This window comes from Polistes dominula, unplaced genomic scaffold (assembly GCF_049000335.1).
Source record: "Polistes dominula isolate Pdom_NZ unplaced genomic scaffold, Pdom_raw_medaka contig_24, whole genome shotgun sequence".
NCBI classification, from domain to species: domain Eukaryota; kingdom Metazoa; phylum Arthropoda; class Insecta; order Hymenoptera; family Vespidae; genus Polistes; species Polistes dominula.
The window spans coordinates 8,014,961-8,035,035 of record NW_028301150.1 but is presented as its reverse complement, the minus strand read 5'-3'; the positions used below and the strand labels follow the sequence as shown (position 1 = coordinate 8,035,035).

At 36.5% G+C, this 20,075-nt stretch overlaps 1 protein-coding gene across 12 annotated transcripts in view; it reads left to right on the top strand.

The window, feature by feature from the left end:
* The window catches only part of MESR6 (misexpression suppressor of ras 6), a 436,905-nt gene that overhangs the window by 234,166 nt on the left and 182,664 nt on the right, over positions 1–20,075 (top strand). Inside the window, exon 1 of one of the 12 annotated variants that reach the window (XM_089177489.1) lies at positions 15,714–15,784. The exons of the other annotated variants lie outside the window; for them this stretch is intronic. Within the exon in view, the coding sequence (XP_089033615.1) occupies positions 15,729–15,784 (56 nt within the window). The 5' untranslated portion in view covers positions 15,714–15,728. Of the gene's footprint in view, positions 1–15,713; positions 15,785–20,075 lie in introns of those variants that run through there. 12 annotated transcript variants of the gene reach the window in all.

The following is a 20,075-nucleotide window of genomic DNA, read 5'->3' as shown; positions in this document are numbered from 1 at the left end:
GATGTTAACATTTGCCTCGAGGACAGTTACTTATTATTCAAGATAAAAAGAGTTTTCAAACAATTCTCGAGGACTTTGGCAAAATGTCACTTCTGGAATATCAATTCCTTCTTTCCAATCTATATTGCGGAAGTCATGACGCAACCTGGTGTCAAGCAGCGTATTAATAATTAACAGTCATCTACACGAATACACGTGTTGTTTTCGTGTAAAGAACGTCGGTCGGCAGAAAAACGAGAAAGTTTAACTCTGTACAACGTTGCCACTTGGTTTTGTGCTAATTGAGCGAAGTATGGAAAATAGGGAGGTTAAGTACTCGAGTGACCTCTGATGTCATCGACTCGTTTAGAGCACGGATGTTCAGCTACATCTGCGTTAGCACATTTCTACATCCATAGATACGTAGATATATGCATACACATAAATACATAACATAGATACATACAACCCGACTAGGCGAATAACGTCTTAAGGAAGTTTCGAAACTGAGAAAATTCCTAGACCCAGACACGAGCTTTGGCAGACAAGACGAGGAGAGGAACCCTTTGTGTTACGCGTCAACGTGACGTCGCTTATGCATAGTGCGACCGTGCACTTTGACGAAAATAGAAGACGAGCCGAGTAATTCATCATCCCGACAGCGGCAGTTCTTCGTATTCGCTCGTTCGAGGTGAGCTGCTCAAGCTGGTCGAGCTAAAGTCAAGCTTTAACGATAAAGAAAAAAAGAAGGGTAAAGCTCTGACAAAAAGTTCCGTAGCTCGATCACTGGCGCCTCGTCTGTAGAACGTTCATGTGACTCGATAAGAATATTTGTAGCAAAAGATCGCCGTTGATCCTGTCACGTGATTAATTATGATTACGTGCTGGAAGAAAAAAGAATGTTCTTCGAAGATAGATAAAATGGGAGGAAGTGAGAGAGGGAGAGCAAGAGAAAGAGAGAAAGAGAGAGGGGCTGAAACTTTGGCTCTATCCTAAGAAAACTTTCTCAAAGTTCGCAGAAATGATGGGCCAACCAAATTCCTAGCGATAAGCTCGAGCTCCGTTCCGTTTTAACGGATCAACCTCATCCCACCGGTTCTTCATTCGCATCCGCTTTTCTCTCCCATCATCATCTTCTCTCCTTCTTCAAGACCGGACACGCGGTTACCATCGACCATCATTCATCATCCAGTACTTTTTGGTACGAACGACAAGTTCCGAGAATGCTGCCGCAATTATATTAAACATAAATCAGTTATAACGAGCGTATGAACGTAGTCATAATGTGAAATATACTTTTAACTGTTAGACAAACGTTTTCCATCCCTTTAACCCGTAAATATTTTCATTTTCATATGGTTATTCAAAATTGATAAAGAACATTTGATCGCTTGTTCATTGTGTTAATCAATTGAAATAATGACATGTGTATATATGTATCTTATACGTAAATAGAAATAAAATAAAACAAAATAAAATTAAATAAAATAAGAAGACAGGAAGACTTAGAATTCCGTGAGTCTATCGCGTGTCCTAGTAAGGCCGTTGCGATTCGTATACGGACGATAAAGGGGTGTTAGTAGAAAGAAAGCTCCTTATTAGGAGATACTCGTAAGAGATGCGGCTGTAGCGTTCCTTCGTTTCTCTTTCTCTCTTCCCTCTTTCTCTCTTTCTCTCTTTCTCTCTACTCTTCTTCCTTGCATCCATCTCTTTTTCTTCCTCTTGTGAGCGCTAAAGTCGAATGAAAATGTATGAGAGTGATATCTGCCGAGAGGAGAACCGAAGGAAAGAAGAGAAGAACATATGAGATACGATCCTGTACTCTTCTCTCAATGCATTCTTTCGAATCGCTAGTTGCAACTACAGCTTGGATCGAGTGGGAATGAAAGGAAAAAGAAAAGAGAAAGAGAAAAAGATAGGAAAATGGAGAAAGAGGGAGACAAAAAATTAATGGAAGGAAAAAAATATTAAGACTGAATTTCCCTCATATTCCTTATCTTCACTATAGCTATAAAATAAAATTTATCTGATAGATTAGAATATTAATCGAATACGTTCGACCGTAGGTAGTCCGTGATATGGAATTCAAACGTTCGAAATGGATTCATCGCATTTCGTTTATTTATTAAGCGTTTTCTAACGAGACTCTGTCGGCACCGATGCTCTAATGAAGAAAGATCAAGATATTTGAAATAAAAATGTATTATATATATATATATATACATCTATGGTAGTGAAGATCGGTATCGGTAAATGGCAGACCGCGTACGAGAACTTTCACGGAAAAGAACATTCCAATAGCACTTTTCCCTTGCTAACTAATAACGTCAAATCAATTTAATCACTTACCAAAGATTATTCATTGCTTCTCCCACAAATACTTGCAACATCATTTGACTTGTTAAGAGAAATTTGACTTTCGTAAAGCGTATTTCTTATCATATGACGAATCTCAAAAAAGATCATTTTTTTATTATTATACAATCGAAGGATTTTGTTTTATGCATTAGTATATATTTTACATATTTTATTATAATAATTAACTATCTACTTATAGTTGCATTCTCCCATGCATCTTATATAAGTGGATGCATGGTTCTTTCGGTTTTTTATATCTTCTTTTTGCATTCATATATGATGTTTCTGTAAACAATTTAATTCACTTGTGCCAATTTAAAATGATTGATTTTCAGACGGGTTCTACAAATGCGTGTTTATTCGTTTGCATTTTACTATTATACTCTTCATTCTTTATTTTTCTTTTACCAACTCGCATCCTTTCTTTCTTACAATTAGCGTTATTATAATCTCCCATTCTTACGCATAATTCGAGAATGGTCGATCTGTATCCCTAATCAGACAAAACTCGCTAGAATAAGGAAAAATTATCCTGTACTGTTTGTGTATCCTTTACCTTATCAGGCTAGATATCATCACGGCCGTTCAACTAGTAATATTCTCTTGTACTTTTATCGCTAATACACATACATATGTATGTACATACATAAATACTATGAATGTATACAATCTTATAATTTCTTACAGTAAAGAGAATAAAGAGTAATCGATCTTTAAGGTTTGCACTTATTGCAGTTGATGGGAAGTATTGTGTGTGTGTTATTCGTTACACGTTGTGCTGATCAAGCTTTAAATTATCCGAATAAATAATCGTAGCATCTCTTCTTTTTCTAACAACAATTGATTACATTAGGATAGCTAGTAATGTCGCGATAAGTGTCTGAAGTTAAATTTGAGATTCGTTCTCGTTATGTGTTATTTTATCAAACGCTACATGTCTTGACTATATATATAAGTTATTTAAATTATTTTACTAGTATAAATTAATAGTGTTAATGGAAATTTGCAATTACATGCTTCACGAAATTGCGGCAATTTAGATTCGATTACGACTGGGCTCTTGTAATGTTTTCTCTTTCTTAATTACGAGATGTATTTTCTTTGTTTTTTCTTTCTTTATTTTTCCGTATTAGATTCTCTATTGTTTTATATATTAGGTATATTCACGGATAATCTTAATGAAATTCAATATATTCAAGGTGATAGAAGATGCATGCGCCAAATTTATATCGTGTAAAATAGCTTAAAAGGGAAAGATAGAAATAACAAAAAATTCTTTGGCTTTGAAATCGCCTCGAATTGTCATCGAAGGAAAAACGAAAACTCGTGCGTGATTCAACGGGTATGAATAAGCCACTATCCGCCAGGAATTCAGGAGAAATTCCCAACGTGTTTACAAGCTCATTGAATGTGCTTTTATGCGCACTTTAAACTACTTTAGAAGATAACACAAGCGGTGGTAGTGTGAATATACTATTCATGCTTATTGCAAAACATCTGCTTTTCTTCGTTCGATAAAATGATACTTTATAACGTTGTTTTCTTTTTATACCTTATTAATACTTATAACAACATTGATAAATGATCCTCTAAGAATTGTATTAAGTTGACTTGATTTTTTCTAAATGTCAATTAATTATTTTACTTTTCCTTCGTAAAGTCAATCAGTTCGGCTTTTAAGAAAGTCGAATCTCGTACATCTCGATCGATCAACGATGACATTCGTTCTCTCGGACGTATTTATCGGCGTTTCATAGAGACGTAAAATCCACGCGATCGTGAGCTTTGTTCGAGACATTGATGAAATCACGAAAGGTACCTTCCTCGTTTTAGAAACGGTAAAGGCCAAGGATTATTGAATAGCATGTTCTTGGCTATCGTTAGCCACAATCAGGTTTTACAGGCCGGATTGTAGAAGCGGAAGCGGTATCATACTTTCGATGATATTTACGAGCCGCAGAGAAATACGCCTGGCGGAACGATTATTTCTACCGGTGGCACACAAGTAAGAAGAAAAAGAAAAAAATAAACAAGAAGAAGAGTCCTTTGCCTTAACCAACGTGTTGGTTTTTTAATATTTTTATATTATTATCCATTTTGAAAACGATTTCCGTTTGTAACCTATTTGAAAAATAATCCTCGAATATAAAATGACTTTCAACCGATCATATGATGGATTATAAAATTGGAATAATTATAAATTAAAAATTATCGATGAAAAAGTTGACATCAAAGAGCAAATTTTATTAACAAAGATTCAAGTACGACGACCTCAGTCGTTTCAATCGGCAAAGCTTGCCGAAGGAGGATGCGGAAGCACGGATTGCTGCTTGGTCGCTGCCTCTTACCCGACCGTGTTTCTGCGTGAGAGAAGAAACCGAATAGCATTGTTCTCCCTCTCGCGAGTGGACGGTGACGTACGTCCACCGAACGCTCATTATGTTCCCGTTACCCCACCTATCTCCTCTCCAACTTGTATTCTCCAAGAGCCACTCGCGAGTATTTCTTTGTGTCGTTCTTTACACATTATTTTACTTTGCCCGATGCATAGATTTTTATCAATTAATCTATATTTTTTTCTATTTTTATTATTATTATTTTATCGCCCTTACTTCAAATAATTTATAAACATTTTACAATCGTCAAATTTTCTATAACATATGCTTAACATTTAATTATTACTGAATTATCTAACTAGAAAATATCAAATGTTGTAAAAAAAAATATTTTATTTTCTTTACATTGCAGAAATCAATAATTCAATCATAAAGAGGGTTAATCACACGGCAATGCTACTTTTCTATTGAATATTAAAGAAAAATCACTTCTAATTCTTATATTTGTTCAAACAATAATAAGTTGAACAATGAAAAAAGTAATTGTCGTAGTAGAATAAAAATAAAGAAAAATAAAAAAGTAAATATAATTATTTAAAGAAAGAAAAAAAAATTATGTGTGCAGATCACACGTTTTAGAAGTGAAACCTTCAAAAATCTAAGTTTCCAGAGAATCAGAGAAATGAACAGTTTTAGGAGTAAGACAATTGTAGGATTTATTTATTATAATATTATTACTATATATAATAAAGGTCACCGGTATGGTCTCTGGGTGAAATAACTGATACAAAGTGCACTTTTCACAATTCAAGCAATAAAAACGGAATGCTGAATGCGATAGTTATAAATAGTCACAAAAATGGTAGGATGTTTATCAAAGGAAATATAATTCGTCAAAAATTAGGTAAAAATAAATAATCCTTTTTTGGAAACTTAGGTATAAAATTTTTTTTGTTAGTATGGTTTTCTATTTCCCGTTTTAGGGAAAACATTTTAGGATAGATGAAATAAACACGTAACGAAAAACATATGGAAAATACTGCTGGACTGAACGAAGGTTCTGGTAAAATGCAATGAAAGATCTAATAAAGATATTCTCTAGAAATGTTTTTTCAACTATGTAGCCTATCACACTTCGAGACCCTTATTATTAATAACATATCTCGTCCTTATTCTTTGGACCACAAACTTATCTTTCTAAATACTCTCGTTTAAATAAAGATCTGAACAACGAAAAATCTAAAAAATGCATTGAATCGTATCGCTCTCTCAGCTTATCGAACTGTGTACACTACGAGTCTCAAATTTAGGCCCCGTGGTAAGCTCCACCAATACACGCTATGCGTTAAACATCTTAAAAATGTTTTTATTTTATTAAAAAATTAGTATAAGTTTCTTAAATACGCAAATATCACAATTTATAATATAATTTTCATATATGCATGGGTCATTACATCTCTTTGGATATTTTTCATAAAAACATATAAAAAACAAATTTAATAGACATATTTTGTCATTATGCATCAAATATATTTTATAAAGAAGCAAAATAAAAATGTGACAGTAATTTACTTGCTTTTGAATGGAATTTGTCAGCTGCTCCTAATTTATTCCACAGTTTTCTCTAATTCTTTTTCTCTGATGTATATGGTAATCCTTTTTTTTTTTTTAATATTTCAGACAATACAATTATTATATATTCTATGTACTTCATAATTATTTATTATAATATTTGCTACATTAATAATTTAATATTAATTTTTTAATACAATAGAAACATTTTTAAATAGAAAATAAATGACACGTTTGGTAAAATAAAAACAGACCACGCACCCTCTTTCTTTATTTCGACCGTCGGTTCGTTTGGACCTTATACTTTTGTCGCATACGTACGTGCTTATGTCTGTTTATTCCTTCTACCCTTCTATCGCTCTTACCTACAAACACTTCGAGTATCGAAAGAATACGTGTCCACGCTTTTTAGTATGCAGTTGCACACAAACGCACACATATACAACCAGGAGCGATAACTACGAAGCATAGCATAAAGAGGAGACCGAGAATAGGAAAAACTGTATAGCTATATTCCGTCTCATTCTCTCGCAAGCTAAATCCTATATGTTTGTCTCTTTTTCTCTCATTATTTAGTATAGAGTTTCATAGCTTCGTTACATAGCTGCGTTTCTGTCTATTTACTTTTCAGATCACTCCCATTCTAAAGAAGTTTTCACTTCAAAAAGAGAGAGGAGGAGAAAATAAATAAGTAGAGATAAAAGATCGGAGGGAAGTAAAAGACTAGTGAGAGAGTTTAACGGCATGGCACGACGCAACGTTCCCGTTAAGTAGTCCGCTTTTCTGGCTTCCTCGACAGAGTGCAAACACTGGCCGAATGAGAAACTCCTGCGTTGGCTCCACCGACTTCCCACGGCTGTTGACATGTTTTGTGTTCATTAGTCGACTCTTTGGGCTGCAGAAGCAACGGTCGTTGCATAGTTTCGTACTACGGAGGAGGTTCTCGCACGCTTGAGCGAGAACTCCACTCTTTTCCTTCGCACTTATTACGCATCTACGAGAAGTATTTTAAAGACCGAGTCAGAAAAGCTTTTAACCGCAGCGTGAGAAGAGTCCGAATTACGTTAGTTCGCTTTCTCTCTCTCTCTCTCTCTCTCTCTCTCTCTCTCTCTCCCTCTCTGCTTGCATAAGGAGTAATAGTATTAATAGTTTTCTTTGCATTTTATTTCTCGTTGCCACCTATTGTTCTTTCTTTCTCTCTGCTTTAGTATGTACTATCTATGTGTACTTCTACTTACTTGGACAGGTGGACAGGTAAAAGAAGACGAACATAGAAAGAAGGAAAGTTGTAATTGATTTAAAATCAACGCATCTGTAGTCAAGTAAAGATAATCGATCTGCGGACGGTTCTGAGAATCGACCTTTTACCAAACGTTTCGTCTCCAATTGAGGAGAACTACTTTCTCTCTCTTTCTCTCTCTCTTTCTCTCTCTCTTTTTCTCTATTCCTTTTTTTCCATCGTTAATCGCTATGATAAATAATCAGTATAGTATGTTTCCCGAAGAAACGAAGAAGATATTACGATAATTCTATCGTTAATCATTTATCACTCATCGAATATAATATTCGCATTTGAAGAAAATCACGTATAATAGTTCAATTCCTCAATTAGATTTATTGGAAGCAGTTTTAAGTCTCGCGTTATTTTTACGGATAGATAAATCCTTATGAAGTACTCGTTAAAAGATAGAAAATGTTCATCCTTCTTCCCCCTCTTCTCAAACTTTCTTTCTTTTTCTCGTTCGTCGTCCATTAAATTCTCATTTAATGTTCCGACATATTTTAGGAAAACGACAAGTAGGTGAGAAAGCTTAATTTTTATTCTTTTAACAACCTCCAGCATTTGTAATGAAAACATCGAAGCAAAGAGCTGTAGACTCGGTTCATTAAATACTTGTATGTTCCATCCAAAGCGCAATTATTAATTTTTGCACCTACCATATCTCTATAGCGGCCATATGCGAGCTCATCTCGAGATAACTCATGATGCACGAGTTAAAACCTTTTGATGTTCGTATTTTCTTGGCAGAGAATTATCGCGTTTATAAAAAGGCTCGTTGCCAGCTTCTTCGATTGCTTTTCTTGACTTTTTTGTATTGTCTTTTTTTCTTTTTTTCACTCCTTCCTCAAACCAATCGGCTCGCAATAAGTAGATAGGTAGGTATATACGTTATAAATTCCATGTCGCAGCTTGGAAAAATAAATCGGTTGAATTATTTATTACCTTATTAAGGTCGGTTAAATCAAACAAATAAGGCGCAATCAAATCGTGCTCTTTAAAGAGCACGTCGCGTTGCAATATATCGAATACGTGATATGTACCATATAGCACACTGTCACGCATGAATATACAGTACATATTGCATGTGTACTGAAAAGAAGGAAAAAGGAAAACGAAATAGGAAGACAGACGGATAATAGCCATATGTCGATAACTATAATACCTGAATTATTTTTTTCTCTCCCTTTCTCTTTCTCTTTCTTTTTCTCTTTCTTTTTTTATATCCTTCTTGAGTAAGCTTTAAAATTGCTACGATTTTTAACGATTATCATTACTTTTATGCTTCTTCACGATTCCTCTTGCTGATGTATCTATTTTATAGAGATTGTATTTCGAATAAATCACATGAATGTGATGTGAATGAAGGACATATTACTTCGTTCGTCGCGAAGTGATGACAAAAAGTTGTTAGAGATGATATTAATGTGAGATCGAATGACGACGTCTCTTCGTTGCAAAGACTCCTTGAGAGAAACGATCATCGGAATCAACGAAGGATGGCTGCCAAGAGAACCTATAGATATACAACGCGGCCTACCGTGTTCTCATCTCACTGTAACTTCGTGATTGTATTTGTATGGATCTGATCGACCTAAGAACAGAAGGAAGAAAAGTTAAGATGGATCAGAAGGATAGAGTAAAGGAAGGGATCATCACGATATATCCTCATAAAACCGCACCTACGCACGCATCCAACAAGCCGCATTGCCTTCTCTAGGAAGCTGCATCCTCTGTACAATTGGAATCATTATAAATTCATCCTTGATCTTTCTATTTCTTCTCTTTCTTCCATCGTCGTGTTCAACAAGATTCAAGCTCGTTTCTAGGAGCTGACTCACGAAGTCCTGCATTTTGTCACGTCACTCTAAACTTTGTCGGCTAGATGATAAAATCTCTAGTAGTATTTGGATTTCTTCTCTTTTTCTCTCTCTCTCTTATTTTTTTCTAATTATTTAATATGAAAGATTTATCTTATGAATTTGTAATTTTCTGGCAATGTTTTCTATATCAAGTTAGATCCAAATATTACTTGTTTTTTACATTACGACGGAAAGTAACATATACATAAGATTATTAATGAATGCGGAAATATTAAGTTTCGAAAAGTAAATAGAAGAAAAGGAACACACAAAAAATTTAGAAAAATTAGATTGAAATGGATTAGAAAAGAAATGGATAAAGAGATATGCTTAAATGGATAAAGCATATTTTTGCATTTTCTTAAACGATTGATAATCTAATTCAACCAAAAGAATAATTTATATTACATTTTGTGTCATAAAGCGTTTAACATGATCTAACATAATGCGAATGTTTGAAATATTAATTCAATAAATAAAAGTACAATAATGTTCTTTTTAAATATTAGCCGTTCGTAGTGCTTGATAGGTAATTATACTTATTAAGTATAAAAATATAACTGTTTAGCTGTTAGCTCGCTCGTCATCTCGAGTAGCCCATCGGGAAGATGTCTATGAAGAAAAAAGAATTAAAATAAAATAAAATAAAATAAAATAAAATAAAAAGAAAAATTTTTTGATTGAGTTGATTTCGCAAAAAGCACTCTTAAGAATTGATCGCGGTAGGGTGTACCATTAGGATTCTTATTATTAGAAGGCTCTCGTCGACTTATAAGTAGACACATCGTACATAACTAATAATGGGTTATTACTCATTGGCAATGGGTAGATTAATCTTTTCAGACAAGACTACTCGATAGACTTTCGATCTAGTAAATGTCGTAGAGACGAAGCAAATTCTCATACACCGGCAGCGACTTTTAATGGCGTAATATCGTGGAAATCGGTTTGCGATGCGATATATTCGAAGTTACTATCGAATAAGTTGCAATCGTGAAGGACAATATGAAAGGACGATATAAAACACGACGTCGAATTTTCTTTTTACAAGGGATGTTAAGTTGCACGTATGTATATAGGTAACGGTACAAAGAACGATACGGCTTTGACGCGATTCTTCCTACGTCCACTCTCGGTTCGTCAATAAATCACTGTATTTTGCGACAACGCCATGCGCGCATCCTGCGCGAGAGCAAGGAAATTATGGTACTTTTACCATTCTCACAACGTCCCATACCATTCCCGCAATCATCGATCGACCGTGACTAATTTCGTTCTATCGGCTCTATTAGATGGTAACGCTTCGAATCGACCAAGTTCTCTACGATAAATCTTCCGGTCTCTTCAGACGTCTCGCCAGATCCTTTCTCGTTTGAGACGAGAGAAATCGCGTCGACGTAAGAAACATCATTGAGCTTTTCCTTATGTTTATATTATATTGAATAATTTCAAAAAGGAGAAAAAAATTACATCTAATAACAAATTCACCTATCTTCACGATCAAGTAAATCGTTTATTCTTTAACACCATCTCAAGTACTTTGTGTATTACGATCGTTTGTGAATTTACAATAGCTTCCACTTCCGGCTCGATAGGAGTCCCAATTTTGAATGCTGTTTATCGTTAGCGAAGAAATCTACAGAGATATACGTAGGCTGCTTAATGATGGATCGTACGTCGGCGTGGTTAACAATACGTGGGTACAAAGCGTTAGTATCTTTCAACGGGGAATCTACATTCCTAGATTCTCGCGATGTCGCCATACCCGTGCCGTGGAGAGTGACTCTTGGGAAACGTAATTCACTAGCGGGTACAAATGTCCCGTGATTCATGTGCCACTTGCACCGTTTGCAGCTTCATCGCGGAATCACCGACAACTGCAGGAACGAACAGCTACAACTATGAACGTTTATGTCTGCTGTACATGCTTGTATGCATGCATACATTAATACCTATGAACTTAGCTACGTTTCTTAGTTTTGTCGCGTGCTTTGCTTTCCGCAGCTATCCAAGAATTCTTCCATTGTTGTTTCTCCGTTCCCCAATCCCGGAAACGACTTAGCAATTTCGCTGCTTGTCTTGACGACAACAGTAAACGATGTATAGTGAAGGGCTAAATAAAGAGACAGTCAGCCTACCAATTTTACCAAACGTATTTAAGATTCTTGAATCAGACGCTAGGTGCGATGAAAGACGAAAGTATTAGCGTTGGCAAAAGTAGTAGCTAGGAACGTCTTTCAGAAGTAAAAGGTTATTAACGGCATTTAAATGCGCGGAACGTTCGTAGCATGACGCTCCTATCGACTAACGAGCCGGCAGGAGAGTTACGAATGGCTGCTGCTCTGTTTACGTTTACGATACCAACGACATCACTTACCAACGGAGGAAATGTTCGCTATTAGCGCGGGATTATCCGTTCGCATGGCAACAACACACTAATCCCTATGATTTCTTTCCCCTCACCTTGTCTCGCTATCTCTTTTACCATCTTCTTCTATATCCTTTTCTTCCTGTCTCTCTCGTTCTCCTTCTTTCAAAGCTAAGGCACGCGCATGTTCCGCCCACTTTCCTTCTTGTTCGCGTTTACTTATGTATACGTGTACACGTACTCTCGATGCTCAAGGCTAAAGTTTTCTTTCCTTTGAACTACCTTCTAGACCTAGCCTTGAAGCTAACGTGGAATAGTATCGCATGTCCCTCCAACTCCTTCTTTTAGTTACGTCTCGATACTACCAGAATATTTCCTCTTCTTACTCGCGGCCTCCCGCTGCCGTCACTTTTTCTTCCAGGTATCCTCTCGCACATCCTCCGTTCGTGATTACCGTAATTTCCTCGGCGCTACGTCAAGTTGCACCTACTACTACTACTAATAGTATTACTACTACTACTACACCTACTACTACTAATAGTACTACTACTACCACTACACCTACTACTACTACTACTACTATTTTTTCTTCCCGTCTTGCCCGGATCCGTTGGGAGAAATTAGTTCCACGTACGCTCCTCTTCTTTCATCTTTCTTCCACTCTACACCACCCGATATTCCTTTCCTCTTCTATATCCTATTCCTTCTTTTTCCCGTGAAGATTCGTCGCGAAGAAAGACCATGCCACGTCGATGCGGGCTGCGATCCACTGGAATCGAATCATCCGAGGAATCCATCTTTCTATCTTCGTCGCTCCCTCGATTCAAGCTCAATTTCCTATCTTATTACCGGTTTTACGAAACGCAACGAGCAATATGCGCCCGTCTCTGGGGTAAATGCTGCTGCTTTAGTCCTACGGTCAAAGCCTCCGAGTCTCCAGCGTGCAACGAGTTCCTCGAAGAGAGTCGATTAAGCGGAATCTGAATTGATGGATAACACCGAGCCATACAAATGGAAGCCGTACCAAGAAGTATCTTTTTGTAATTACTCCGGTAGAGCCACTAGTCACTTCGTTCCCTAGTCGATTCCCCATAAGAGAACCACGTTCGTATGTGTTCTCTCTTTCTCTTGCCTTTCCTAGATCCTTTGTAAAATCTTTCGACATTTTTTTTATATTTCTTTTTCTTCTTCTTTTGAATTACGCGTCGTCTTCGAGGCCGCTTTGTTTCTACCGCTGGAAAACGCTTTGTCCATTAGCCATGCGACTCGTGGAAGCCATAAATCCCTAGAGGCAAATTAAATGACAAGTCCGTACGCGAGAAAAAGAGAAAGAGAAAGACTAAGAAAGAAAAAGAAAATGAAAGAGAGAAGCGTGTAATTCGAAAGGATTCTCGTTAAGACTCACATCTCGATCCTGTCCTTCTTTCGATTCTTCTTCTTCTTAAGCTTGCTACGCGCTAAGACGTTCACGGAGCATTTCCGTTAGTGCCGCGTCACGATTTCACTCCCTGCTTATAATTTTCAATTATCCTCTCGTCGAGTACGACGAAATCGTATTTCATCAGCAGCAACCTCGGCTACGATGGAGGAGATTCGTTCGTTTGTTTATTCGTTCGTTCCTTCGTTCCTTCTTTCGTTTGTTCGTTCCTTCGTTCCTTCTTATGTTCCTTCGTTCTACTCACACGGGTGCTCGTGACATCGCGATTGCATTCGCGATTTCTTGCGACTCGACTACGATCGGTAAGGTAACGTAAAGAGTGTCATTAAGCGACATTCACTTAATTCAATTATTATGGTAGCCGTTCGCTCAGGACTAACTCACTCTCTCTCTCTCTTTCTATCTGTCTCTCTTTCACTTCACCCTTTTTTCCTCCGCTCACCCTCTCTCCAGCGTGCGGCATAAATTCTGCAATCGTGATTAGAGCCAAGACCTGACTAATGCGCCAAGGAATTATTCTATTAGAGCGAAGGTACATTAGAGAGCCGTTCGTAGAAAAGTACCAGAGTACGGCGAGTTCAGCCGCGGCTAATAGGATGCCCATTAGGTACGCGGAGAAAGAGAGAAAGTAGAGGAAAGGCATTCGCGGCACACGGCGAGTGCCCATAAATAAGACTGCGAGGGCCAACAAGACGATAATGCTCGCGGGGGTGTTATGGGGCTAACGTTAATTCGCAACGGTGCATCTACCAACCAAGAGCTGTCCTCGTAGCTTCTAGGGGGGTAACTTCGAATCTCACTTTTTTCTTCTTCTTCTTCTTTTTCTTCTCTCTGGTAGTGTTCACCTGTGAGGTATATATATATACTTCTTTTTGTAAATGTAATCTTTAATACCGTTTAATTAATAATTTTAATTATATCTGATTAAACGAGGAATTTGTCTCAGTAACTTCTTTTTTTTTTTTTAATTATGGGTACGTTTCAGTCGTTCCGTATTTAGATTAGAAATTTTTTCATTCTCTTTAAGAAAAATAGTCTATAAATTTTCTCTTGCAAAGAAGCAAAGGGCGTTGAGAAAGTGAGACGACCGGTGGGAGTAAGCAAATAACGGCAGTTTATGTCGGCCTGAGAGCTAGAAATAGGGTAAGAAGGAAGAGAAGAAGGAGAAGGCCTATAGACAACGAGCTATCCCCATGTGACGCTAACTCGGACTGTACGATCCGAAATGATCGTACGGTAACTAGCTGTATCAAAATGCGCGCGTTCGATTCTATCGGTTAATATAAGATTCTAGATCGATACTCGTTACGAGTATCGAACGACCACAAGCGACTATCGAAGCACTAACCTCACCTCTCTAATCCCTATCGCTCGCACCCCCACCATTTATGCCCTTCGAACTGTTGTTTCATTCAAAAATTTTTTACGAAGAAACGTTGTCACGCTGTCACATCGTTGTGGTTTTTTACTTGGAATAAATTATGGTTTTTAAGTAAATTGTTTTTTTTAGAAACTCAACAACTTAAACGCCAATAATTATATCTGTTGAAATAAATATCGATTGTCGAAAATTCTCTGAACAAAATTTCGCAGAAAACCTTTAAATTCTAGTTTTATTTCAGGTTTCTCTTTTTCCACTTCTCTCACTTGGCCGCGATAATCGATATTAAAATTATCAAATCGGGTGACAGTGATGTTGGTCATAGTTTAGTTAGATGATGGCAAATAAATAAATTCGATCTAGCTCAAGCATTAATAATAAATAGATCGTTTTTTTTTCTTAATGGAAACTTATAGATAAGATCGTGGAGATAAATGGAATTGTTTTATATATACGTAGGTGGTAAAAGGAGAATGTGCGTGTATCCACATGTAGTATAATGTATTAAACTGTTCAGTTTTCGAGGGATAAATTAAAAATATTAATATATTTCAACGGTAATGATACTTATCACTTATATCTATAATATCACTTATATCTTCCGTTTGTTAGATACTTACAATAAGCAGAAATCTATTTGCGGACACTCAATCGTGCTATTTGTAATCTGAATATAGATATCAAATATTTTATATATAATATATTATCGAGAAACGACATTTTTGAAATTTCCAAAATTGAAAAACATGTAGCACGGGTAGGTCATCCATAGGTAAAAGAAGAACGGCTCACCTTTAAAATGTCGCTAATTAAAAAAACTACAGAACTATACGATGAGTATGAATCAGACTCGAAGCACGCGACGTGGTCGCGTGTTGTAGCGAGACTTTCCATCTAGTACGCGACTCATCGCATGCGTGAAATCAAGGAGTGGCCACGCGTTGTCTCTCCGCCCGTCCATCTGTTCTATTCCACTTCTTATCCTTTCTTTTCTGTCGTTTTCTCGCGTCACGACTTCTATCACTCTTTCCCTGTTTCTCTCTCTTACACCCTATCTTCTTTCCTATCCATTTAGCAAATTGATTCCATAACGCAACCTGAACGAATATACGAGCATGTTGCTAATGCTTTAAACGTCGGGTTACCGGTGCACGCATGGCCTGTCCGGCATCGGATAAATTTTGCGGAAGACCACCCTCGTCAAAACGAACGTAAGAACAGAGAGAAAGGAAGAGAGAAAGAGAGAGAGAGAGAGAGAAAAGAAAAATACAAAAAATGAAAGAAGATAAATGAGAATAGGGCGAAAATCGTTTACGTTAAAAGAAATATTTTATTTGCGTGATCTTTGAAACGACACGAAGAGTCTTCCAATATACCTATATGTATATATATACATACATATATATATATATATATATATATATGTACGTGTATATGTATATTTACTATACCTGAAAGAGAAAGAAAGATTCTCGTGGGCGAACGATAAAGATGTGTACGCGAAAGGATTTCATAATTAGCTGATGTGAGAGGGAAGTGTATTTTACTTGGCGACCGATTCGCAGCTGCCTTCGACGCAGGCAGCGTGTGTGAGCCGATTAAATCGATCGATGTGGTAATTAAGTGGCGATTAACGAAGTCTCTCCACGATCGTCCTACCTCTTCGCGATTCCATCGACTTCAAATACGTGTATCATATGTGCGCTCACGCGCTTGTATGTGTATGAATATATGTATACGATCTGAGTGTGTATTCGTATTTACGTAGGTATATGTGAAAAAAAAGTACAAGTCTTCCGTAAAAGAGCTTTTAATTAAAAATATCCACTATACGTGCGCAGCCTTTAACTCAAGCGAATTAATTCGATTTCTGAGAGCTGCTTTTTGCAGAAACGCGACTTCTCTCGAGCATAGAGTTACCTATCGAAAGTTTATTTCGTAAGTTTACGACGAAGTCGAAAATTCTTTACCAAAAGTACGGAGCAATTTTTTTCTCTGCCGTTCTCCTACATAATTATTGTAGTTATTACAATAAAAAGAAATTACCAAAAGAACGATGTGTTAGACCGAAGATAATTCTTATTTGTAACGCTTAGTCAGCGAAATACATGTAACATCGACGGAAAAAAACATAAGATAATTATTGAGAGTGAAAACGATGCGAAATAATTGATCGTCAACATTAAGGTAGTTCTAACACGACTGCATAAGTCAAAAGAAAACAGAAACAAAAATTCTAAGAAAAGAAGTTATTTGTTATAAGTTAAAGCAAGTAAAAATAATGTTATCGGCTTAAAGGAATATTCCAGACCATATAAAAATCTGGAACGTAAAAACAATCTAAATAAATAAATTTAATAAAAATTTGTTTCGCGTAGTCCCAGTCAAAAATTAAAACGTGACAACGTTGCTCTACTCGTATATCCGTATGATTCATTATCTGCGTGTATGCGTGCCTAAAGTTATGGTTATCAGTGAGCAGTACACATTGTTCAAATGTGTATTGTCAGCTGTGAGAAAGCGACGTTGTCGTGCTCACTAACACGTTCTTCTAGCCTCGAAACAATATTTTCTCAAGAGTCTATACTTTTTTACTATATGGTGGAAAATTTGCAGTAAAATATATGTTATTCTTCATATACGAAACTACTTCTGTGCCAAATTTCAAGAATTTCTCATTACTCCTTCGCACATTTTGGTGACTGAATATCTGAAAAATGCTCATTTCGTAGTGTATAAGCCATTGCTCGTATGCAAAATTCGCAATTTTTGATAAACGATATCTTGAAAACGGTTTGCTGAAACGGTCTCAAATTTTGCAGGAGTATTCTTCAATACTTTCTTTAGTATCTCACAAAAATTCATTACATTGGCATAACTTTTGATTTGTGTTAGAACTACCTTAATACGAATCATCGCTTTGTCGTCATTCTAAACAACAAGATCTTTTTATTCCTTCTTCTTTTTCTTTATTTTTCCTTTCTCTCTCTTATTTTTAAAAAAATGAACATTAGTAAAAATAACGTTTCTTTCTTTATAACAGATACCTATTTTCTCCGTAAGGTGTCTGGAGCTCGCGTGAAAAAGCGCACATTAGAGCCTTCGAAATTTTTATCACCGATACCAGACTGTATAATTATTGAACAAACGACTCGGTCAGACGTTTCAGAAATACACTTTTCCTACCGAGTTGGCAAAGATATTACAAACACGAATCAACTGGCGAACAAAACTTTGTATTATATTTCTCAAGGAATGGTATTTTTCAATTTAAAAATAAAGAAAAAATAAAGAAAAAATAAAGAAAAAACATACACGTGTAATAAAAAATTACTCAAATTATATTAGGATCATAAAGTTTGATTAGTGATCGAAATGTTAATCGTATATTCGCCAGAAATGCATTAGCACGCAAGGCGCACGATTAGATTTTGAAACCTTTCGCTTTTACGATCGCCATTTGATCCATCCGGCGTTTTATTATTCGCCGGTGCGAAAGATTGCATAATTCTTTTTCTATCGCGTTTCTCGACGATTACTTTCAAAATTTGCGAAGCATAAAAGAAGGGGGCCCGAAGGCGCAAAAGTGACTCTACTACTCGAAGATATCGTAGGCGTTTGACGATTTTTATCTCTCTCTTCGATTCACTAAGTAGCTCGAACGAGACGAGAGGAAGTTCTATGAAAGTGATTCATAGAAACTCGACGTAGTAATTAATGATCGTTTCACGGTGGAATCGTTCGTTACGTGGGCGGTCGAAGGTATGATATTTTCTCGGACGATATTACTAGCACGCGCAAACACTACCGATGTAAAGCCGAAAGAATCAATTCGATCTGCATCACTAATCGATTTATTTACGCGGCTAAAAGTTTTAATGATACGAAAGAAAAGAAAGGAACATATCGCGTCGAACAAACGAACAAATAATTTTCTATGAATCATTGAAGCATCAAATTAATAATGAGAAAAGAAACATAAAGTAACCAACTCTTTGGTATTATTTTATTCGCAGAATGGATCGTTAATTACTCGGAAACGTGATAATTGTATTCCACGCGATGGTAGCAAAGCTATCGGAAACCTCAAACTTAATTACCTACGTCGAATAAGTTACAAGAAGTAAAGATGGTAGGTTATCAGTAAATTTTAATTTTCAAAAGACCACGATGCTCGATCGCGAAGTTCGATAGCCGATATGAAAGCGTAAGGGGCGGAGTTATCCCTCTCTTTTTATCTTTATCTTACACATCGTCTCGATGATGTAGCTTTATTCTTTCACCCAATCACTCGTCAGAGAGTTCTTTACTTATATTGCTCGAAGAACAATTTATTACATCGATAGCAGAGAATATCTTAACATCGCGTACATATTTCCTCATTCAAGAGGCACGTAAGAGTGGCAGCTCTTTCAAACAAGAAGATAAAGATAATTGTAGGTTTTCAAATTACTTCGACAAGAAAGCAGCTTTGCCATTTTTTAGATGCGGTCAACGATTTATTATTAAATCGTTTAAATTTCCATATTCCTAGTGACGCTATCGAAGTTGACTAAATTTTCGAGAATCTCAAAAGCTATGCTCGTGTGAAGGATTTTTAAGAGAAATCCCAACTTTCCTGCATCTTCTTCTCTTTCTTCTTTTTTCTTTTTCTCGATCATTTCTCTCCTTCTTCTTACGGGATGCTCTTACGCGTAAAAGGCGTTCTCTACTCCTTTTTGTTGGGGGCCTAAGAAACGGACCCTCCGGTACACGAGACCATTAATATTATTACCGAGCGAGAGCGTGTAGGTATCATTATCGCGGAAGATGAAGAAAAGGAGGAACAGAAGATGGAGAGTGGAGTGAACAAGAAGAATGAGGAGGAGGAGGAGGAGGAGGAGAAAGCCATGGTGGCTCTGATGCATGTTCCTACGTACCCTTCCGCCTCCTTTTCTCTACATTCTTCTCGCGAGGAGGCTCCTCGATTACGCGGGCATTCGAAATTTTCAAGACTCTTCCGACAACATTGGGAATCGCTCTCGAAATTGATGTTGCTCGACCACGCGATCTTACTTCGACTTCGGTGGTGTAATGCTTTACGTGCTGGAGCTGCTCGATATTTATCGCCTTCTCCTAACTTACATTCTACAATATATCTCTGTTCTTTCTTTTCTTCTTTTATTTCTTATTTTATTCTTTTTTTCTTGCCCGCTTGCTATTCCTCATCATCGAGCAATTTTCATACGATAGAAATACACAATTTGTAATAGTTAAAAAATCGATCAACTCTATCTATTGACTTTTGTCAATTTTTTATTATAGTTTATATGATAGTTACATCGATGTAACTGATGAGTTAATAATATGTTCATTTATTTGTTGTAATTATTAAAACATTTCATTTTGTCTTCATTCAGTTTAGATTTCTTTTTATAATCATATATCTATCGACCATCGCTATCTCGACGTGTAACTAATAAAGAAAAGCGATTCGATGAACACTGAGAATCGATCTTTTTG